Raw genomic sequence first — 24647 nt, forward strand, 5'->3', positions numbered from 1 at the left:
AATCAACAAATCTGCCTAACGACACCAGTAGCTGCACAGACGAGACTGCACGACATCCACCTTCTGACTGCACGTCGAAACGAATAACTAAAGGAATTGAACATGACTGCCTAATTGGAAATGCAAACAGGCCGCGTCGGAATAGCTGCGGCGTTTTAACATGTCGTACACCCATAGAGCACAATGCTTAGCTAAACTCTGTGTGCTGCTGTTACACCATACAGTGGGATGCAAAAGTTTGGGCAACCCTGTTAATAGTCATTATTTTCCTGTATAAATCGTTGGTGGTTACGATAAAAAATGTCAGTTAAATATATCATATAGGAGACACACACAGTGATATTTGAGAAGTGAAATGAAGTTTATTGGATTTACAGAAAGTGTGCAATAATTGTTCAAACAAAATCAGGCAGGTGCATAAATTTGGGCACCACAAAAAAGAAATGAAATCAATATTTAGTAGATCCGCCTTTTGCAGAAATTCCAGCCTCTAAACGCTTCCTGTAGGTTCCAATGAGAGTCTGGATTGTGGTTGAAGGTATTTTGGACCATTCCTCTTTACAAAACATCTCTAGTTCATTCAGGTTTGATGGCTTCCGAGCATGGACAGCTCTCTTTAACTCACACCACAGATTTTCAATTATATTCAGGTCTGGGGACTGAGATGGCCATTCCAGAACGTTGTACTTGTTCCTCTGCATGAATGCCTTAGTGGATTTTGAGCAGTGTTTCGGTCGTTGTCTTGTTGAAAGATCCAGCCCCGGTGCAGCTTCAGCTTTGTCACTGATTCCTGGACATTGGTCTCCAGAATCTGCTGATACTGAGTGGAATCCATGCGTCCCTCAACTTTGACAAGATTCCCAGTCCCTGCACTGGCCACACAGCCCCACAGCATGATGGAACCACCACCATATTTTACTGTAGGTAGCAGGTGTTTTTCTTGGAATGCTGTGTTCTTTTTCCTCCATGCATAACGCCGCTTGTTATGCCCAAATAACTCCATTTTAGTTTCATCAGTCCACAGCACCTTATTCCAAAATGAAGCTGGCTTGTCCAAATGTGCTTGAGCAGACCTCAAGCGGCTCTGTTTGTGCTTCCTCTTCATCACTCTCGCATACAGCATCTCCTTGTGTAAAGTGCGCCGAATGGTTGAACGATGCACAGTGACTCCATCTGCTGCAAGATGATGTTGTAGGTCTTTGGGTTGACTCTGACTGTTCTCAAAATTCGTCGCTTCTGTCTCTCCGAAATCTTTCTTGGTCTGCCACTTCGAGCCTTAACTTGAACTGAGCCTGTGGTCTTCCATTTCCTCAATATGTTCCTAACTGTGGAAACAGACAGCTTCAATCTCTGGGACAGCTTTCTGTATCCTTCCCTAAACCATGATGGTGAACAATCTTTGTCCTCAGGTCATTTGAGAGTTGTTTTGTGACCCCCATGTTGCTACTCTTCAGAGAAAATTAAAGGAGGAGGGAAACTTACAATGGACCCCCTTAAATACTCAGGATTCACCTGTGTATGTAGGTCAGGGGTCACTGAGCTTACCAAGCCAATTTGAGTTCCAATAATTAGTTCTAAAAGTTTTGGAATCAATAAAATGACAACGGTGCCCAAATTTATGCACCTGCCTGATTTTGTTTGAACAATTATTGCACACTTTCTGTAAATCCAATAAACTTCATTTCACTTCTCAAATATCACTGTGTGTGTCTCCTATATGATATATTTAACTGACATTTTTTATCGTAACAACCAACGATTTATACAGGAAAATAATGACTATTAACATCCATCCATTTTCCAACCCGCTGAATCCGAAACAGGGTCACGGGGGTCTGCTGGAGCCAATCCCAGCCAACACAGGGCACAAGGCAGGAACCAATCCTGGGCAGGGTGCCAACCCACCGCAGGACACACACACAAACACACCCACACACCAAGCACACACTAGGGCCAATTTAGAATCGCCAGTCCACCTAACCTGCATGTCTTTGGATTGTGGGAGGAAACCGGAGCGCCCGGAGGAAACCCATGCAGACACGGGAGAACATGCAAACTCCACGCAGGAAGGACCCGGGAAGCGAACCCAGGTCTCCTAACTGCGAGGCAGCAGCGCTACCACTGCGCCAGTGTGCCACCCATGACTATTAACAAGGTTTCCCAAACTTTTGCATCCCACTGTATACAGTGATGACAGAAAGATATCATAGCAGACAGAGGTGTGAAGATAAAGTAGCTGCGGTGGGCTACACGTGTGTCACTATCGCCATGCTCATTACAATGTACAGTGAGGGGAATAATTGATCCCCTGCTGAATTTGTACATTTGCTCACTTACAAAGAAATGAACAGTCTCAAATTTTTATGGTAGTTTCATTTTAATGGAGAGAGACAGAATATCAACCAAAAATCCAGAGAAAAAACACATTACATAAAAGTTATAAATGGAACTAATTTAACTCAGGCGCCGACGCAAGTGGCAGCCTTTCCAGCAGCTCGGTGTATGACTTTATCTTTAAAGTCTTTATCTTTCTACCTTTTTCTCCATTTTTCTTTATTTCACTGTTAACTCCTACCACTTTCTTTTATGTGGGCTCGTTCCATGGACACTTTTTACTACTTGGAGATGGATTTTTACACACCGAGACTCGTCTATTCAAGCAGTCAACTTCAAGCGCTGAGAACAAATGTGCACGCCGGTGTGGTTCCCGATTTACCTGACGAGGTAAGAAGGCGGTATCGGGGCAGCAGAGCCGGTGCTAAGATAAAAGCCACGCGTCTAGCAAGAAAGTGGCGCTACAAACCTTCGGTGCCTTCTGTGATCCTGGGAAATGTGAACTCACTACCAAATAAGATCGACGAACTGGCTGCACTGGTGAAAAATGTCAGGACCTACAGAGAATGCAGTTTGCTGTATGTTAGTGAAACGTGGCTAATGGCGAACATCCCAGTTGCTAACGTGGAGCTACCCGGGTTTAGCACAGTTAGAGCGGACAGAGACGCAAGTACGCGGCGGGAAGCAGAAAGGAGGGGGTGTCGCTCTCTATGTCAATACAAGATGGTGCAACTCTGGACATGTAAAGGTTAAAATCTCCACTTGCTGCAAGGACATCGAACTGTTGGCCATAAGTCTGCGTCCCTATTACTTGCCCAGAGAGTTTGGACACGTGATTGTTGTTATTGCTTACATCCCCTCTTGAGCGAACGCGGAGATGGCGAGTGACATCATCCATTCCACAGTTGCTAAGTTACAAACGCAGCACCCTGAGACTTTAACCATGTAACGCTGGACAAACCATTACCTGCCTTCTCCCAGTATGTGGATTGTAACACCCGGTAAATAGGACTACTGACCTACTGTATGCAAACGTTAAAGACGCATACAGCACCACCCCGCTGCCTGCACTTGGGAAAGCAGATCATAACCTGGTTCTGCTTCAGCCTCACTACAAACCAAGAGTGAAGGCGCTACCTACAACCACACGCTCATTCAGGAAGTGGTCCCCTGAGGCAGAGCAGGCTCTGAGAGACTGCTTTGGAACTATGGACTGGGATATCCTGCAGGGATTACATAGTGAGAACATTGAGGAGGCTGTTGACTGCACAACTGATTACATCAACTTCTGTATGGACATTGTAGTTCCAGTAAGAACAGTATGCTGCTATGCTAACAATAAGCCATGGATTACAAGTGACATCAAGGGCCTGAGCTCAAGCGCATGCAGAAGGAACTCCAAGTCCAGCTCAGGGCGGCGAAGGAGCAGTACAGAAGAAAACTGGAGCAGAAGTTGCAGAATAACAGCATGAAGGAAGTGTGGGATGGGATGAAGATCGTCACTGGCTGCAGCTCGAAGCGGGGTGCCACCATCGAGAGAGATGTGGAGAGAGCAAACCAAATGAACAACTTCTTTAACAGGTTTGACCACCCTAACTCACTCTCACCTTGGAGTACTGCACCCTCAACCCATCCTTCTGCAGATACCAGCATAGGAGAGACATTCCCACCCACAATTACAGTATCCCAGGTGAGCAGAGAGCTGAGGAGACTTCATGCCAGCAAAGCAGCGGGTCCAGATGGAGTATCGCCACGACTGCTGAAGGCCTGTGTGCTGGAACTGGGGAGTCCTCTACAGCGCATCTTCAACCTGAGCCTGGAACAGGGGAGAGTTCGGAGTCTTTGGAAAACATCTTGTATCACCCCAGTCCCAAAGGTATCACATCCTAGTGAGCTGAATGACTTCTGGCCTGTTGCTCTGATGTCACATGTCTTGAAGACCATGGAGCGGCTGCTGCTTCACCACCTGTGGCCACAGGTCCGCCACACCCTCGACCCTCTGCAGTTCTCATACCAGGAGAAGGTGGGAGTGGAGGATGTCATCATCTATATGCTACACCGATCCCTCTCCCACTTGGACAGAGGCAGTGGTGCTGTAAGAATTATGTTTTTGGACTTCTCTAGTGCCTTCAACACCATCCAACCTCTGCTCCTTGGGGACAAGCTGACTAAAATGGAAGTAGACTCACACCTGGTGGCATGGATCATGGACTATCTTACAGACAGACCTCAGTATGTGCGTCGCGGGAACTGCAGGTCTGACATTGTGGTCAGCAGCACAGGAGCGCCGAAGGGGACTGTACTTTCTCCGGTCCTGTTCAGCCAACATACATCAGACTTCCAATACAACTCGGAGTCCTGCCACGTGCAAAAGTTCGCTGATGACACTGCTATTGGGGATTGCATCAGGAGTGGGCAGGAGGAGGAGTATAGAAAGCTGATCAAGGACTTTGTTAAATGGTGTGACTCAAACCACCTACACCTGAACACCAGCAAGACCAAGGAGCTGGTGGTGGATTTCAGGCCACTCATGGACCCCATGATTATCAGAGGCGACTGTGTACAGAGGGTACAGACCTATAAATACATGGGAGTGAAGCTGGATGATAAATTGGACTGGACTGCCAATACTGATGCTCTGTGTAAGAAAGGTCAGAGCTGACTATACTTCTTTAGAAGGTTGGCGTCCTTCAACATCTGCAATAAGATGCTGCAGATGTTCTACCAGATGGTTGTGGCGAGCACCCTCTTCTACACGGTGGTGTGCTGGGGAGGCAGCATAAAGAAGAAGGACGCCTCACACCTGGACACACTTGTGAGGAAGGCAAGCTCTATTGTAGGAATGAAGCTGGACAGTTTGACATCTGTGGCAGAGTGACGGGTGCTGAGCAGACTCCTGTCAATCATGAAAAATCCACTGCATCCACTGAACAGAGTCATCTCCAGACAGAGGAGCAGCTTCAGCGACAGACTGCCGCCACCGTCCTGACAGACTGAGGTGACCCCACACTATGCAACTCTTCAATTCCATCCAGGGGGGTAAACGCTGACATTATACAAAGTTATTGTCTGTTTTTACCTGCATTTTTATTACTCTTTTAATTTAATATTTTTTTTGTATCAGTATGCTGCTGCTGGAGTATGTGAATTTCCCCTTGGGATTAATAAAGTATCTATCTATCTAAATTGATTTGCATGTCATTGACAGAAATAAGGATTTGATCCCCCACAACCCAGCCAGAATCCTGGCTCCCACATGTGCCACACAGATTACAATCAATCAACTACAGATACTCCTGATCTTAATTCGTGATGTGTATAGAGCCCACCTGTCCACAGAATCAATTTCTTCCATTCCAACCTCTCCACCACCATGGGCAACACCAAAGGACTTAAGGAACAAAACCTGCACAAGGCTGCAATGGGCTACAAGACCATCCGCAAGAAGCTTGGTGCAATTGTTCAGAAATGGAAGAAATAGAAAATGACCATCAATCGGCCATGGTCTGTAGCTCCATGCAAGATTTTTGGACTGATCTCTCACCTTTCTCACGGTCATCCTCAACCCCATGAGGCAAGATCTTATATGGAGCTCCAGACCGAGGGCGATTGATGGTCATTTTCTATTTCTTCCATTTCCGAATAATTGCACCAACAGTTGTCACCTTCTCACCAAGCTTCTTGCTGATGGTCTTGTAGCCGATTGATGTGTATAAAGCCCACCCGTCCACAGGATCAATTTCTTCCATTCCAACCTCTCCACCACCATGGGCAACACCAAAGAGCCGTCCAAAGGATGTCAGGGACAAGACCTGCACAACACCGCAATTGGCGACAAGACCATCAGCAAGAAGCTTTGTTGAGAAGGCGACAACTGTCGGTGTGATTATTTGGAAATGGAAGAAATAGAAAATGACTATCAGTCGCCCTCGGTCTGGAGCTCCATGCAAGATCTTGCCTCATGGGGTTTAGGATGATCATGAGAAAGGTGAGGGATCAGCCCAAAACAACATGGTAGGAGCTTGTTTATGATCTGATAATTCAGAGGTCCGGGTCCTCCCTTTGTGGAGTTTGCATGTTCTCCTCGTGTCTGCGTGGGTTTCCTCAAGGTGCTCGGTTTTCCTCCCACAGTCCAAAGACATGCAGGTTAGGTGCACTGGCGATCCTAAATTGTCCCTAGTGCGTGTGTGTGTGTGTGTGCGCCCTGCGGTTGGCTGGCGGCCTGCCTGGGGTTTGTTTCCTGCCTTGTGCTCTGTGTTGGCTGTGATTGGTTCCAGCAGACCCCTGTGACCCTGTAGTTAGGATATAGCGGGTTGGATAATGGATGGATGGATGGATGGATAGATGATTCAGAGGTTCACTGGCAAACTTAAGACGGGCCTGTACATTTGCCTTCATGAGCAGGGAGACCTTGTGGGTGCTGCAAAATTTCAATCCATTAGGGCATAGTGTGTTGCCAATGGTGTTCTTGGTGACTGTGGTTCCAACTGCTCCTCCCATGTAGTTTGGGCTGATCCCTCAACTTTCTCATCATCATCCTCATACCATGAGGCAAGATCTTATATGGAGCTCCAGACCGAGGGCGATTGATGGTCATTTTCTATTTCTTCCATTTCTGAATAATTGCAGCAACAGTTGTCACCTTCTCACCAAGCTTCTTGTTGATGCCCCTGTAGCCCATTACAGCCTTGTGCAGGTCTTGTCCGTGATGTCCTTTGGACGGCTCTTTGGTGTTGCCCATGGTGGCGGAGAGGTTGGAATGGAAGCAATTGATTCTCGGACAGGTGGGCTTTATACACATCACGAGTTGAGATCAGGAGCATCTGGAATTGATCGATTAATTGATTGATTGTGTGGCATGCAGCAAATCCGTGGGAGCCAGAATTCTGGCTGGGTTGTAGGGGGATCAAATCCTTATTTCACTCCATGACACGCAAATCAATTTATAACATTTATGGAATGTGTTTTTAGCTTGATATTCTGCCTCTCTCCATTAAAATGAAACTACCATAAAAATTAGAGACTCTTAATTTCTTTGTAAAGCAAGCAAACTTCCAAATTCATCAGGGGATCAAATGCTCATTTCTCCAACTGTACGTATTAATCATGCTGTGGAGCTGCTGAATGGATGACAGCAATTTTCACTTTATTTTCTCTCACTGTCAAGTCTTTCGTTCTTTAGTATCCTTTGTACTCTCCCTGAAACCCCCACAGCAGTTTAAAAGCACACGGACTGGAGGAGCTGTGGGGGACGGGTGCTTTAGGATGAAGCCCTGTGGGCGGAGCCATTGCAGTATAGGATTTTGCCGCTGTTGACTACACGTTTGTCCCCAGAGATGTGTATATTCTCATTTGGGAATCTACGAGACAAGTGTGCGCCTGTCCTCAGCCCACACTGATCCGCACAATCATAAATTATTGCTCTAAACGCTTTGACGGCACAAGAAGAAACACCAGGGGTGACACTTCCTGAGCTTCTTGCCAAACCAACGCCCATCCATATGCAAACACTTACATCCATACATCAATGCTTGGTTGAAGACCACCACTTTTTTGAGACTAAAAACAACAGAATGTGTGGCCAAAATTTGAATTGTGCAGCTTGCTCTGTATGAAGCACCTTTATTTGAAGACCAGAGGTCCACATCCTTGCTAGCTATCTGTTATTTTTTAAATATGACTCACTGTTTAAAAAAAAAAAAATAATAAAGAAAATGGTGAGGTATTCTCCAAATTTTAAACCATTTACCCAAGCCTCCTAATGCACCATAATCTTTTGCCACGCGGACATTTTCTTACACATTTAAATATTCATTTTCACTCCCTTGTTTTCAAAACGTAAGCGCTGCCAGGCTTTTCCGATGCGCTGTTAAAGGCAGCATCTCTGCCCTGAATGCTGTTTGGATGAGATCACCAGCTCGCTCTGCGACTTGAGCCCGAGCCCCGCCAAAACCAGCGACCATCCCGTTCCATTTGCGGAGTGCCAGGCGCAGCGTCCACACATTTAAAGCAGCTGGGACTGCACTTCTCCTTCTCCGTCGGTCTTGCTATGCAGATCGGGATCCTTGACAAAGCTGTGATCAAACCAGATGCTAACATCTGGACAGCAGTTCAAATTCACAACGACTGGCAGGTAACCAGTAACTCATTTTTACGGCTGGACCAGTGAAATGTCTGGCTTTTGATCAAAACTGATGTCACCAGGATACAACGAGTTATAATTGGAAAAACCTGGAGACCACTGCTACTTACATTTTTTCTAAATAATACTTGCAGAGTAGAATGTCCTCCGACGGTTGTTTGAGCAGTTTATTACGCCCTCTTGTTAACACGGCTTAGGTTTACATGTCAGGTTTTCTCCTTAAGCTCAGAGGAGTTGATTTTTCTACTTGATTGGCTACACTTGGTATTGTGCGAGACTTCGGAAAGTTCATGCAAAGACCCTGTGGTCAGCGATTTGGCTGGAGCCAAATGCCACATCCTTCTTGTCAGTGCACCGGCAAATGATTCAATGGCCCCTGTGCATTATGGGTAATTTAGAATAACCCATTAAACTTAACTGTAGGGCTGAAAATGCATTCAACAATGGTCAATTAAGCAGCGTGCACACACCAGACATTAAATCCAAGCTGTGGTACAACCCCAAGGGTCTACAGCTTACCCAGAACACCCTTTGAGTGCTTATACATTAGAACAATAGAAAAGCTGTGACAAGAACGGGCCATTCAACCCTAACTTATTCACACAGATCGTCTCAAAAAAGATCTACGACTTTGGCGTGAAGAAGAACCTTTTAACATTTGTGTGAAATCAGCCGCCCATGGTTCTTGTTTGCAAAATTTATTTAAAATGTGCTAATTCCATTCATTACTTTAAACACTTTGGACATAGCAATTCTTAGTCTCCGTTTGCTTAAATTGAAAAGTTTCAACTCCTTAATCTCTCATTTCTACCTCGTATGTCTAACATTTTATATTTAAATTTCAATATACATATTGTGGTGCACAGCTGGGACGCCCCTGTGATGAGAGGACCGGAGAAGAGGACATTTTTGGGGAAATGCCTCCCCTGGAACATGAGAGGACAACCCCCCCTAGATTGCATCAGGGCCACCAGGGGGACATCTGGACAGTTCTAGAGCCCTGGACTGCAGCACTTCCGTCACACTTGGAAGTGCTGCCAGAAGAGGATCCGGGTGCACCTGAAGTACTTCCGACAAACCCAGAAGTGCTCCCGGATGAGGATTGGAGAGCACCTTGGAGCACTTCTGGGTGCACTACAGAAGAGGCCTCCTCACTCCGTTCGAGGAGCCAGAGTTAGGTGGAAAGGGAGAGGAGGTGGTGTGTGTATATATTGTCACGCACAAGCGCTTGGGGAGCATCTTAAGGACCCGACGTGCAATGCGACAAGTCGTGCCAGGGGACAATGGCGGGGTACTAAACTCTCTCTTTCTATTTCCTCAGAAAAGACAAAGCAACGCCGCCATAATCTCGCCCGAACGACTCAAAGAAATGCAACACTTCTGGGTCCCTTTCTACCCTCTGATCCTTGTTTGATGACATCAGTTACCCATTCATCACCACGTTTTTCCCAGCATCCCACTGTTTAATTTCCGGTCTGCCTCCATAAATTGTCCGTCTACCCATCCTTGTATGTCTGATGATTTTGTTTAAAACTTCTGACCTTTGTTTACAGTACAGTATACGGGGCTACAAAAACCCCAAATCTTTATAAGTATTCTTTGTCATTATTACTATATATATATATATATATATATATATATATATATATATATATATATATATATATATATATATATACACACACACACACATATATATATATACATACATATATACACACACATATACATATACATATATATACACATATACACACATATATATATACACATATATATATATACATACACACATACACACACACACATACTCCTATCCCATTCACACACCCACTGAAGGCACTTGACTCCTCCCATTCCTTTGCCCTGCCAATAGGTCACATGGCCGATGGAAGCCGGTGTCACCCTGTGAGCAGACTGTCGTACAGAATGAAGCTCATGAATGACTGACCAACTGGAAAGTATAAGAAACCTGAAGCCCAATTTGGTTCCTTTTTGACTGACTATGAAAAAGTTTGGGAACCCCTCTTCATTCTTTGGATTTTTCTTTTTCATTGGCTGAGCTTTCAAAGTAGCAACTTCCTTTTAATATCTGACATGCCTCATGGAGACAGTAGGATTTCAGCAGTGACATTAAGTTTATTGGATTAACAGAAAATATGCAACATGCATCAAAATTAGACAGGTGCATAAATGTGGGCACCCCAACAGAGAGATGACATCAATACTTAGCTGAGCCTCCTTTTGCTCCTTTGAGCCTCTCGACGCTGCCCTCCTATAGCCTCTGATGAGTGTCTGGATTCTGGATGGCGGTATTTCTGATTATTCTTTCATACAAAATCCCTCCAGTTCAGTTTTACATTTGATGGCTGCTAAGCATGGACATCCCGCTTCAAATCATCCCATAGGATTATCGATGATATTCAAGTCAGGGGACTGTGCTGGCTGTGGCGTAGCGTAGTGGGGGCGGCAGGGACGGCAAAGAATTACTGTATATTTTAGTCTTTTAAATTGAAATACCTAAATAAGGGGGTGGCAAAATTTTCCTCCGCCCCGGGCGGCTGACACCCATGCTACACCACTGTGTGCCGGCCATTCCAGAACATTGTACTTCTCCCTCTGCATGAATGTCTTTGTAGATATCCAACTATGTTTTGGGTCATCGTCTTGTTGGAATATCCAACCCCTGCGTAACTTCAACTCTGTGACTGATTCTTGAACATTATCTCGAAGAATTTGTTGATATTGGGTTGAATTCATCCGACCCTCGACTTTAACAAGGGCCACAGGCACTGAACTGGCCACACAGCCGCACAGCATGATGGAACCTCCACTACATTTAACAGTAGGTAGCAGGTGTTTGTCTTGGAATGTGGTGCTCTTCTTCGACCATGCGAAGCGCTTTTTGTTCTGACCAAATAACTCCATTTTTGTCTCATCAGTCCAAAGCACTTTGTTCCAAAATTAATCTGACTTGTCTAAATGAGCATTTGATACAACAAGCGACTCTGTCTGGGCGTGAGTGCAGAAAGGGCTTCTTTCTCATCACCCTGCCATACAGATGTTCTTTGTGCAAATTGCGCTGAATTGTAGAACGATGTCCAGATACACCATCAGCAGCGAGATGTTCTTGCAGGTCTTTGGTGGTGATCTGTGTGTTGTCTGTAGCCATTCTCACAATCCTGCTCATATGCCGCTCCTGTATTGGTTTCCTGAGTTGGTTTAACAGCAACTGTGCCTGTGGCCTTCCATTTCCTGATTCCATTCCTTACACTTGAAACTGACAGTTTAAACCTCTGAGATGGCTTTTTGTAGCCTTCCCCTAAACCAGGAGACTCAACAATCTTTATTTTCAGATCTTTTGAGAGTTACTTTGAGGATCCCATGCTGTCCATCACTCTTCAGAGGAGAGTCAAAGGGAAAGAAGCACAACTTGCAGTTGACCACCTTAAATACCTTTGACCACTCATGATTGGACACTCCTGCCTATGAAGTTCAAGGGTTAACGAGCTCATCATACCAAGTAATTAGCATTGAGCAGTGACAGGCATTCAAATCAGCACAATGACAAGGGGACCCACATTTGTGCACAGCCAGTTTTTCACATTTGATTTAATTTCATACGACTAAACACTGCGTCACTAAATATCTTTCTTCGGAAAACACTGCAGTACTGAGATGCTCCTAGGAAATGAGAGACGTACCACTGTTATCTTTGTTGTTGAAAGGAGAGTCAATTATGCAGGCTGAGAGGGGTCCCCAAACTTTTTCATATGACTGTATATGCACTGTCTCTGTGCCATGGGGGCGCTCGAGTTTTGCTTTCATTTCTGTTAAAACCAGAAGAGGTCACCCACCTGAAACTAAGCACGTTTGGGCCCAGCCAGTACTTGGATGAGAGACCATCTAGGAAAAGCTTGGGTTTCTGCTGGAAGAGGTGTTGGTGAGGCCAGCAGGGGGTGCTTAGCCTGTGGTCTGAATGAGGATCCCAATGCCCCAGTGCAGTGACAAGGACACCGTGCTGTAAAAATGATGGTGTCCTTTAGATAAGACGTAAAACAGAGGTCCTGACTCTTTGTGGCCATAAAAGATCTCTGGACACCCTTCGTAAAAAGTAGGGGGTTATCCTGATGTGCAGGCTAAATTGCCAACCACGGGCCTGGTCATTCTGGCCTCCTAATCTTCCCCTGTCTTTGATTGTCTCTCATCCCTTCACCACCTAACAGCAAATGTCTGCTGAGTGGACCGGTGCAAAAATGGCTGCCGTCCCCTCTTCCAGGTGGATGCTGCACATTAGAGTGGTTGAAGTGGCTCCCAACTCACTGAAGTACTTTGAATAGTGAGAAAAGCACTATATAAATTTAAAGAATTATTATTATTATCATTATTGTATGTAAATGGGGACGACTGGGCTGGCGCCCAAACACTTGCCATTTGGGACTTGGTGAGAAGTGAAGCAAAATGACACCTTTTATAGTCCAACTAGAAAGATTACCATATGCAATTTTTTCGAGGCAACTCAGGCCCCTTCTTCAGGCACAATGTAATCAAATGTAACGTTTGGGACTTGTGATTCTTCACTACAATATCCTCGCCTCAATGTCGACCACAAGGCGCTGCGATTTCTATAATCCATGTGGAAAGTGGGATTCAAATTTAAGGACACAACCAAATCACCAACCATAACCAAATTCTAACAATGCCAACAAGTGCACCACCCCATGGTTATAATAATAATAATTATTATTATAGCTATGCCATCCTTTGGTGAAATAGCTGGACAATTTCCAGTTTCAGCCCTGCTTAATGACGCGTCTTTCTCAAAGTGACCTTATTAGAACTAATCCAGACTTAAGACGCGGCCAGCCGTTCTTAAAGCGCAGGGCTCTCTGCGGTGTCTGCACTTTTTGCGTAGCTGTGCTGTAGAGACCCTTACTTGATGACCCTGTCAATCCGATTATGTTCTTGTGAGATTACATGCAATAAGACCTCGACTTTCCCAACAAGCTGCTAAGACGTATGGCCACACTGGCAGCGGCATGGCCTGAAATGACACCTGAAGTTCTCGAGGCGCCAGTAATGCGGCTATCCTGTAGTTTCAAAGCAACCATATGACCTTAAGGCCCTCTTCTCGTTTACAGAGGATTCAGAGATTTCAGTTTTGGATTTTGACTAACATTTTCAAACCCTTCTGTAAGCGGTTTTCGCTTGGTCATTATGGGTCATTGGGTGTAGATAGATGGGCAAAGATGGCCAAATGTCTCCAAATGAAATCTACAACACAATAAAATGTGGAGAATGTCAGACGACATCCTGAATCTACTCGATATGCAACCACTGGAGAAGAGCTTTAGGAAACACATTTCTTTACGTTTTTAGGCTGATGACCTACAGCTTTATGTATCTGTGAAGCCCACTAATCCCTGCTCTTTGAAGACCTTTATTGAATGTTTGGAGGAGATTAAATAGTCAAATTGGCAAATAATGTCCTCCAACAAATAAAAATACACCTGAGGTGATCATGTTTGGTAACCCTATAAGGATTGAGAAATGGAAAAGCAAGGAGCTCTAAGACATCTGCAGGACAGGAATTGGTAAAAGGGCACTAAAATAATAATTTAAAAAGCGGCCTGGCCGCAAATCCAATAAACATTCAGTCTGTGCTTAACATTACGACAGAGGTGAACCTCTTTAAAACAGTGACATCTAGTGGACAAATGTCTAAAGTGCACCTAAATACAAATGGAAAGTAAAGGTTAGAAACCCACAAATAAAAATTCATCCATTTACCCATCTGCTTACCTTCATATTCACTTTTGGGGTGGGGGGGTTTATCTGCTGCCTCTCTCAGTGGCATTTGGGGGATTGGGAATCAGCACTGGAGGAGACAGCAGTCCATCACAGTGCACACTCACTCACACACCAGGCCAATGGAGAGCCTGATATTAACTTAACAAGCACTTCCTTGTGACAAATAAGGAAAACCAGACCTTAGCGCTTCAACTTAAAATGCTTGGATTAAAATCTTGAGTAAGAATGCATGCATCATTTCATCAAACCAACCTTCCCTCAGTCCATTGTCGGCATCTCTTACCATGTCATATGCTTTGAAGTGTACGTATATATATTGTGATCACCAGGGGGCACCACGGAGCCCCGCAAACCTCAGACACAACCACACCAACACAGTCCCGGTTACAAAATAAAGATTTTTTTCAATCTGCAAATGCCCTTTTTTTAGTCCACACCATCCATCATCCATCCATCCTTTTCCGCTTATCCGAGGTCGGGTCGCGGGGGCAGCAGCTTAAGCAGAGAGGCCCAGACTTCCCTCTCCCCGGCCACTTCTTCCAGCTCTTCCGGGAGAATCCCAAGGCGTTTCCAGGCCAGCCGGGAGACATAGTCCCTCCAGCGTGTCCTGGGTCTTCCCCGGGGCCTCCTCCCAGTTGGACGTACCCAGAACACCTCACCAGGAAGGCGTCCAAGAGGCATCCTGATCAGATGCCCGAGCCACCTCATCTGACTCCTCTCGATGCGGAGGAGCAGCGGCTCTACTCTGAGCTCCTCCCGGATGACTGAGCTTCTCACCCTATCTTTAAGGGAAAGCCCAGACACCCTGCGGAGGAAACTCATTTCAGCCACTTGTATTCGCGATCTCGTTCTTTCAGTCACTACCCATAGCTCATGACCATAGGTGAGGGTAGGAGTGTAGATCGACTGGTAAATTGAGAGCTTTGCCTTACGGCTCAGCTCCTTTTTCACCACGACAGACCGATGCACAGCCCGCATCACTGCGGATGCCGCACTGATCCGCCAGTCGATCTCACGCTCCATTCTTCCCTCACTCGTGAACAAGACCCCGAGATACTTGAACTCCTCCACTTGGGGCAGGATCTCTCCCCCAACCCTGAGAGGGCACTCCACCCTTTTCCGGCTGAGGACCATGCTCTCGGATTTGGAGGTGCTGATTCTCATCCCAGCCGCTTCACACTCAGCTGCGAACCGATCCAGAGAGAGCTGAAGATCACGGCCTGATGAAGCAAACAGGACAACATCATCTGCAAAAAGCAGTGACCCAATCCTGAGTCCACCAAACCGGACCCCTTCAACACCCTGGCTGCGCCTAGAAATTCTGTCCATAAAAGTTATGAACAGAATCGGTGACAAAGGGCAGCCCTGGCAGAGTCCAACTCTCACTGGAAACGGGCTCGACTTACTGCCGGCAATGCGGACCAAGCTCTGACACCGGTTGTACAGAGACCGAACAGCTCTTATCAGGGGGTCCGATACCCCATACTCCTGGAGCACCCCCCACAGGATTCCCCGAAGGACACGGTCGAATGCCTTTTCCAAGTCCACAAAACACATGTAGACCGGTCGGGCAAACTCCCATGCACCCTCCAGGACTCTGCTAAGGGTGAAGAGCTGGTCCACTGTTCCGCGACCAGGACGAAAACCCTCCTCTCCAGAACCCCCGAATAGACTTTTCCAGGGAGGCTGAGGAGTGTGATCCCTCTATAGTCGGATAGTCCACACCACAATATCCAATTCACTATACTCCTTTTCCTTCTCTGTGCGATTTGCCTTCTGCCTCCCGCCTTGGACTCAAGTGGAGGAGACTGGAGGGCTTGCTTTTATTTGTACCCAAGAGTACGTCTGGTGCCAGGGAATGGCCCGAAGGAAGGACTTCCAGGTCAAGCCTCTCTGAAGGGTACTCTGATGGCAAACAGGGTTGTCCCTCAGAACTATGAATCCCATGGAGCCCTGCGAGGTGTCCATACTGAGTCCATGCCAGAAAAACACTGCCATCTATTGTACTAGGGGAGGAACTGCTCTTGATAAACAACCCCCCAAATCCATCCACTAATCATTCCTCTTGACTGGGATAATAATCCAGCCTCATCCCGGCCAGGTCATGACGACTTCTCATTTGGTCCTTCAGTTACAGCTTCCCAGCTGGGCAAGGGTCCACCATAGCATTTACATTACATGGGCATGTCTGGGTGACGATCTCAGGGCTTATTTACAGATTGTTACACTCTGAACCAGAGGGTGGCGCTGTTGCCTAATGCTTTTTTACTTTTCCTCCTTTGGCAGAACCAAACGATTGGTCAGTTCCAGTTTCCACCTTCCTGAGCCCACCCCTTCCAGATCTCCACATTGAAATCCGGCCTCGATGCCATCTTGCTATTCACAGAAACCCAATTTCTAAAATGCCATGTAAACCCTTATTCTGGTTATAGAAACCAGGTGATTGATCTCTGAGAGACCAGGATAACACATGTAGATTTCTGCATGAGTAGCCCAGTTATTTGGCCATGTAAACCCTTAAGCAGGTTACATTGAAGGAGTTTGTAGTCTGAAGGTCTGTAAGCCTGCGCATGCGTTAGCTTTCAGCAGCTACAGGACACACAAGATTCATTTCATGAGGCAAATGCTCCGCCACTTCTCCTGGTTGACATAATATCTCTCTATATATATATATCTATATAAATATTAGCTGATTACCCAGTGGCTTCGCTCACCGAGTGCAAGGGAAAACAATAAAATGCAGTATTTATAAAATAAAAGTATTGAAAGTAAAGCGAGTTGGGAAGTTTGATTACTTTTTTAGGTTACAAGTAGCCTGAAACAATATTCATTTTATTGAAGTAAAAATACCTGCGTTATCATCATGCCAGCAGCATTGGCTATAAGGCAAGAAGCACACATGGCCATGGCCATCTTTCATAGGGCTCAATCACACGGGCAAGCAGAAAAGAATGTGCGGCATACACCCCGGTAACATAAAACATATTAATACTAAGTGTCAGTTTAGTTTTTAATACAGCTATTATCTAAAGATATGCTGAAACAGTGTGATCGGGCAGTGCTCATACCGCGCATCACCGGAGACGCGCAGGCCGGTGCTCGTACGGCGCATCACCGGAGACGCGCAGGCCGGTGTTCGTACGGCGCATCACCGGAGACGCGCAGGCCGGTGTTCGTACGGCGCATCACCGGAGACGCGCAGGCCGGTGTTCGTACGGCGCATCACCGGAGACGCGCATGCCGGTGTTCGTACGGCGAATCAACGGAGACACGCATTGGTGTTTGTACCGCGAATCATCAGCAACACATAGGCCAGTGTTCATACAACAACAAAAACAACATTTATTTATTAGCACATTTTCATACAAATAGTGTAGCTCAAAGTGGCTCAGGTTGTGGATGTAAAAAAGATTCACGGCACGTTAAGGACTATTTATGGAACCCAAGAAAATTATCACAAGCGTCATAGTTGTTTTCGGATCCACAGCTTCTATGCATCTGTACTTCCCAATGTGATTAATAAAGTTCATCTAATCTTAAATACTGTAATAAAGAAAATGACACCTAAACCTTGAACCACAGACAATGAATAATTTGATTTTTTTTTTTTTAATTGTACTGGAAAAAGAAGGGCCCACCTGTGTCCAAGTGAGTAAACGTCCCCACGACGAAGTCCAAGGTTGAGATGGCCAGTAGGGCCAGCAGGAGCAGCTGGAGTCGGATGATCCATTTAACTCCGGCGAGGTTAATTCCAAGCAGCCCTAGCAAGACCCCAATGGAAATCCCTCGGACCGCCCAGATATTGCGAAGGCTCAGAAGGTCTGCGATGGACTCTGCAAAGCCAGTGATGTACATTGCACCCGCAACACACTGAAACAGAAGGGAGACGCAACTTTTGTGAAAGTGATATTGCATCTGGGAGGAAGAGCAGGACACTCTTGGTCTCAAATGCTCAAACTCTTATTTTAAATCTTATTGAAAATTCGCTTTAAACTACCAGACATAATGAAACATTAAAAAAGGATGCAGGCAGTTCTTGTTGCAGAACGTGCCATATATACTCACATATAAGTCGGGTCTTGAAAACCGAAAAATCAATCATAAAAATCAGACCCGACTTATATGCCTGTTCAAAACTGTTACACTTAAATTTATTTATTTTTTTTTTTACATCTTCTTGCCTCCTCAAAGTTTCTCAGATGCATTGAATTTTGTTGCATTTGCGCAGTTTCCAATTTCTTTCGCTACTTCAACAACGTTTAATTTAAAACCAATTTCATACAATAGAGGGGTATGAGATGCAAGAAACACAAAACAGTGCAAACGTCACTTCGGAATAGTTGGGGTATCACCGTGTGGTCACGTAGGCACAATAGAGACAGAGAGGTTAGGAGTACACGCTGATACAGCGCATTGCCACACAACATAGAAAAAGAAAGGCCATGTGCTCCGTGGCTACTCTCTCAGGTGGGCGTTCGCATATCATAATCTCTTGCACCAATAGCAGGAGTTTTCCACATTCGACTTATACGACCCGAGATTGTACGGTAAAATCAAGTCCCGACTTATCCGTGGGAGAACTCATCCGCGAGTATATACGGTACTTTAAAGTAGCAGCAGGTACCAGCTGTACTAATTCCCATCATAATGTGATCACGTCAGGCTTGACGACTGCAGTTGCCAATCTTGTCACTCAAGTGTGTCATTTTACATGACTAGAATTCACAAGGGATGTCAAATTCGATGACTTTGTGGGGACAATTAATATCATGAGCGATCTCGAGCAGTGTTTAACGACAGCCCAGACCATAATTGCTCCTGGGTGGATGTTAAGGGTTGCCATGGACACCAGTTTTGGGGCCACTGGAAGCCCTATGCAAGGACTATACTAGTAGAGCAAGAATAAAAGAAGATGACGACAGCTACAAAGTCTTGCTTGGAAACACATATTCACTTTGGTGGCAATAACAGAATGCTGTCTACTTGTACTCATTAAAAGGATACACATTTCCAGTCACTTATAAAAATTTTTTGTTGCCTTGGAATTTGTACACACCTTAAGATGTGTCACTAAATGGCCATCCAAGATGCTGACTTAACATTGGCCCAAAGGAATCCAAGACCTGGAAGTTTAATCGAGGGCTTACCTGACCAAAGATGTAGAGGAGGCCAATGGTCGCACCAACTCTCTCTCCGAGGACTGTGGAAATCATGGAGTAGACCCCACCGTTGCCAATGCTACATCGCTCACACACTCCTATACCTGACACCACCGTTACCAGGGCCACCAACACCACTAGGGACACCAGGAACATTCCAAGTAAAATGCCAGTGTTTCCCTGGAGAAAGACAAAAAGAGACACCATAATAAAGACATATGAACCGACATACGATATATAAAAAACAAAATCTTTCTTTTGGTGCACAGATTCCTCTTGGATGGTGGCATCTGCCCTGGACATGCCAGCCCTCCCATGCACTCGTCTAAAACAGCCAGGAGCTCTCACTCAGCTTCTAAGTGCTGCTGCCCTCTAGTGGCCCATACATTCTAACTCAAGCCGATTTTTGTAGTCCTGCTCCTTTCATAGATAGACATGAAAGGTGATTTACACTCACCTAAAGGATTATTAAGACCACCACACTAATACGGTGTTTGACCCCCTTTCGCCTTCAGAACTGCCTTAATTCTACGTGGCATTGATTCAACAAGGTGCTGAAAGCATTCTTTAGAAATGTTGGCCCATATTGATAGGATAGCATCTTGCAGTTGATGGAGATTTGTGGGATGCACATCCAGGGCACGAAGCTCCCGTTCCACCACATCCCAAAGATGATCTACTGGGTTGAGATCTGGTGACTGTGGGGGCCATTTTAGTACAGTGAACTCATTGTCATGTTCAAGAAACCAATTTGAAATGATTCGAGCTTTGTGACATGGTGCATTATCCTGCTGGAAGTAGCCATCAGAGGAAGGGTACATGGTGGTCATGAAGGGATGGACATGGTCAGAAACAATGCTCAGGTAGCCCGTGGCATTTAAATGATGCCCAATTGGCACTAAAGGGCCTAAAGTGTGCCAAGAAAACATCCCTCACACCATTACACCACCACCACCAGCCTGCACAGTGGTAACAAGACATGATGGATCCATGTTCTCATTCTGTTTACGCCAAATTCTGACTCTACCATTTGAATGTCTCAACAGAAATCGAGACTCATCAGACCAGGCAACATTTTTCCAGTCTTCAACTGTCCAATTTTGGTGAGCTCGTGCAAATTGTAGCCTCTTTTTCCTATTTGTAGTGGAGATGAGTGGTACCCGGTGGGGTCTTCTGCTGTTGTAGCCCATCCGCCTCAAGGTTGTGCGTGTTGTGGCTTCACAAATGCTTTGCTGCATACCTCGGTTGTAATGAGTGGTTATTTCAGTCAAAGTTGCTCTTCTATCAGCTTGAATCAGTCGGCCCATTCATTCTCCTCTGACCTCTAGCATCAACAAGGCATTTTCGCCCACAGGACTGGCGCATACTGGATGTTTTTCCCTTTTCACACCATTCTTTGTAAACCTTAGAAATGGTTGTGCGTGAAAATCTCAGTAACTGAGCAGATTGTGAAATACTCAGACCGGCCCGTCTGGCACCAACAACCATGCCACGCTCAAAATTGCTTAACTCACCTTTCTTTGCCATTCTGACATTCAGTTTGGAGTCCAGGAGATTGTCTTGACCAGGACCACACCCCTAAATGCATTGAAGCAACTGCCATGTGATTGGTTGATTAGATAATTGCATTAATGAGAAATTGAACAGGCGTTCCTAATAATCCTTCAGGTGAGTGTGTATAAGAAACAGACTGATGAGATAGATAGATAGATAGATAGATAGATAGATAGATAGATAGATAGATAGATAGATAGATAGATAGATAGATAGATAGATAGATAGATAGATAGATAGATAGATAGATAGATAGATAGATAGATAGATAGATAGATAGGATACTTTACTAATCCCAAGGGGAAATTCCCATACTCCAGCAGCAGCATACTGATAAAAAACAATATTAAATTAAAGAGTGATAAAAATGCAGGTATAACAGACAATAACTTTGTGGTATCATGCCAACCTATTGCCACTTGCCCCTTGTAATGTTTCACACTGTATTCTATATAGGATATGATGCCACATTCACATTCTATCGGGCAAATAGTTGAATACGAGTTTTCCATGTCAGAAATTCCACACGAACACCCTAAGAAGTCAGAGTAGCACAATTTAGTGAAATCTAAGCTACCCAAAGTTCTGAATTGTGACATAAAGCTGACCGATCATCTTATTTAATTAAATCAAATAAAATGTGTAACCCGGTCAGCTGCTCAATTTTGTACTCGAATTGCATTTTGAACAAAGTGAGAACGTTCTGCTAGTGGCGGGGAGCTATCTGTCATGGTCAGGGCTGAATTTTGGGGTCTCGTAGTCTTTTCCTATTATGGAAGCCATTTTGCCTACCATTATTTGGGTTGCGTTCTGTGTTTCTAGGGGTGTGGTCTCGTGGGTCATGACCTCGAGTTCATCAGCAGACTGGGTTAAAGGTCAGCGCCGTTTGCTCCGAGCCAAGGATAAATCCTTCAAAACCTTTATTGTATTCTCCAGGTGATTCATTTTCGTGTCTGGTTTTTAAGTTTTTGCCTGAATTTTTTTTTACCTCTTCTATGGTTTCTGGTCACTTTATTTTATTTTAGTTTCTCACACCTTTTGCATGCATCTCCGAATTAAACTCAAGAAATTAGTCATCCGTTTTCCTGCCGGGGCAGGACAGTAGCCGATTATAAAAGAGTATGACCAGGAAAAAGCATTGGACTCTTAAAAAAAATAAATTCGGACGCGAGCGTCAGTAGGCTTTGTGCCCTAGGAACCAAGTTGCCTGAACTATATATAAAACTCTATAATATTTCAGTAATTATTTACCACTCTGATGCTTATCTTTCTGATCATTAAATAATTCGTTACAATAGCAATTGATGGGTAGAATTCATCATTAATTGCAGAATTACGGTATTTGAGGATTCCTCTAAATCACGGGTGTCAAACTCCGGTCCTGGAGGGCTGCAGTGGCTGCAGGTTTTCATTCTAACCATCTTCTTAATTAGTGACCCGTTTTTGCTACTAATTAATTCTTTTTAATTAACTTGACTCGGGCCCTTTAGTTGTTTCTTTTTCTTTAATTAGCAGCCAAACAATAAACAGACACAAAACAAGCCGCCACATCACACAATATCTGAAAATAAAGGTGAAGGTCTCAGTAAGGCTGATCTCTCAACTCACCAAAACAAGTTTGACGACATTCTTATGAAAAACACAAAATCAACAGCTTTGGAAATGTCAACTGTGGCAGAACAAGAGCAACAACAAGCCATGGAATTAAATCGACTTCTCATTAAGAAGCTGGTTTGGAGTTTGAAGCCCCAGTTTAGCTGGTCACCCGTCGGTTCGTTTCACGTCTCATTTCTGTTTGGCTGCCGTTTAATGAGGAAACAAATCAGTTCAGAGGACTGAATCCTTCTAACAGGGCTATTAAAAAGTGAATTAGCAGTGTAAACAGGTCACTGATTAGGGTCTCAAAGGGTCTCAATGAAAACCTGTAGCCGCTGTGGTCCTCCAGGCCTGGAGTTCAACACCCGTGCTCTAGAGGGCCTCTTTCTTTCTCTCGCACGATTTGGCTCAAAAACCAATCAGCACATCGTCATTTCATAACAGGCTGAAGTTTCGAGTTTGGCATTTTTCCATCCGGCCATTTTACCCCTGGACTGTCCTCAAGAAGCTGTGACTGTCCTCAAGAAGCTGTGACACACAGACAGACAGACACCCATCATTGAGTATCAGGGGATCCTAAAACGTCACGATCCATCGATAACCGGAGATCAAGATTTTGGACGAATCAGAAGCTTTTGCTCCTCCCCCATAGACGATAGGTTATAGTGGGGGAGGGCTCAATGCAAAAAAATAAATAAATAAAAAATAAAAAATCACATTCTGCACAAATCTGTAGGATCTTTAATTGTCAGTCCAATATCCATATGCAGAAACAAAATTCAGGACTCAGGTCCTGGTAATTAAACAGTGCCCATGACCCCCTAAAGCTTTGTGATAAAGGCAGATCACAGATAACCACAATAAGATAGAACAAAATAACATTTAAACATAAGTAAGATAACTATAGTTAAAAGACATATTATTGCAGTACGCCCTGTAATTAGCCGCAAGTGAAAAGGTAGCAGCAACAGCTTAGCACGTGAGACCACTGAAACAAAATGCAAAGTGTGGTCTACGTCACACAGAGTGTTCACTCAGATTTAGTGACGACGTATTCGGTCCCCTCCGTCTTGGGGATTCCCTGTTGCTGCACGATTTTGTTCCAATCAACTTTTGTTTTTAATTGGACTCCTGGGCTAATTCACTGAGCTGGTACTTCCCAGATTATGCGTTTTGGGATCAATATAGGAATTAGAAAACTAAGCTGGGTTACAAAAATATAACCATATTAAAAATGTACTAAGCAGTTATATGGGAATAATGTGTTTTTACTTTCTTGTACACATAGTATAGAGAAAGTATTGGAATCGTGAAAAAATTTTTACTTTTTGATGAATCTTGATATTTTAGACCTCCGAGGTTCTGAAAATACCCATTTTTACTTTCTCGTATAGGTAAAGTATTGGAATCGTCCAAAACTTGGATTTCAAGATTTTGATGAATCTTAACATTTTAGACCTCCCCGATTTCCGAAAATACCATTTTTGGAATTGTGTGTATATATAAACACGATAATTTGCATTCGCTTTCATTTGTATGTAAAATTTGCTTGACCTAAATATGAGGTACAAAACGTAGATTTGTATCAACGTTTGAGCTATTTCCATTAACCAGAAGTGGTACTTTTTACTTGAAATGTTTCTCCAAAAATATAAAAAATGTGATAATTTCACATCATATTATGGTAAAGCACCACATCTTAAGGATTTTTTTGCTCTTTTGCATTTTTTGAAAAACAACCGGTTTGAGATAATCACAGTTTTTCCATTTGATGTTCAGATGGTAATACATACATATTTGGGAACGTTTTGTGTCCAAGTATTGCATTACACACATTACTAAAGTCTCTTGCAACTTTTGACCCACTTCCTTTTACCAAAAGTGGTAATTTACTTGAATCGTTTGCCAAAATCAAATTATCATGACAAATTTTTTTATTCATGAGCTGCAGAGTCCGATTTATTGAACTCTACTTTTACAATAATTGTTCAATATACTATTATTAAATTTGATTTGAATAGTTAATGTACATAATAAAAAAATAAAATCAT

General features: G+C 44.4%; 1 protein-coding gene across 3 annotated transcripts in view; it reads right to left on the bottom strand.

Annotated features, from left to right (window-relative positions):
• The window catches only part of slc12a8 (solute carrier family 12 member 8), a 120901-nt gene that overhangs the window by 77791 nt on the left and 18463 nt on the right, over positions 1 to 24647 (bottom strand). For all 3 annotated transcript variants that reach the window (XM_039755370.1, XM_039755369.1, XM_039755368.1), the window contains exons 4-5: positions 19435 to 19626; positions 17926 to 18157 (exon numbers count right to left, since the gene is read on the bottom strand). In XM_039755370.1, coding sequence (XP_039611304.1) covers positions 17926 to 18157; positions 19435 to 19626 — 424 coding nt within the window. The remainder of the gene's footprint in view (positions 1 to 17925; positions 18158 to 19434; positions 19627 to 24647) is intronic.

Source organism: Polypterus senegalus, chromosome 6, assembly GCF_016835505.1.
Source record: "Polypterus senegalus isolate Bchr_013 chromosome 6, ASM1683550v1, whole genome shotgun sequence".
Lineage (NCBI taxonomy): Eukaryota > Metazoa > Chordata > Cladistia > Polypteriformes > Polypteridae > Polypterus > Polypterus senegalus.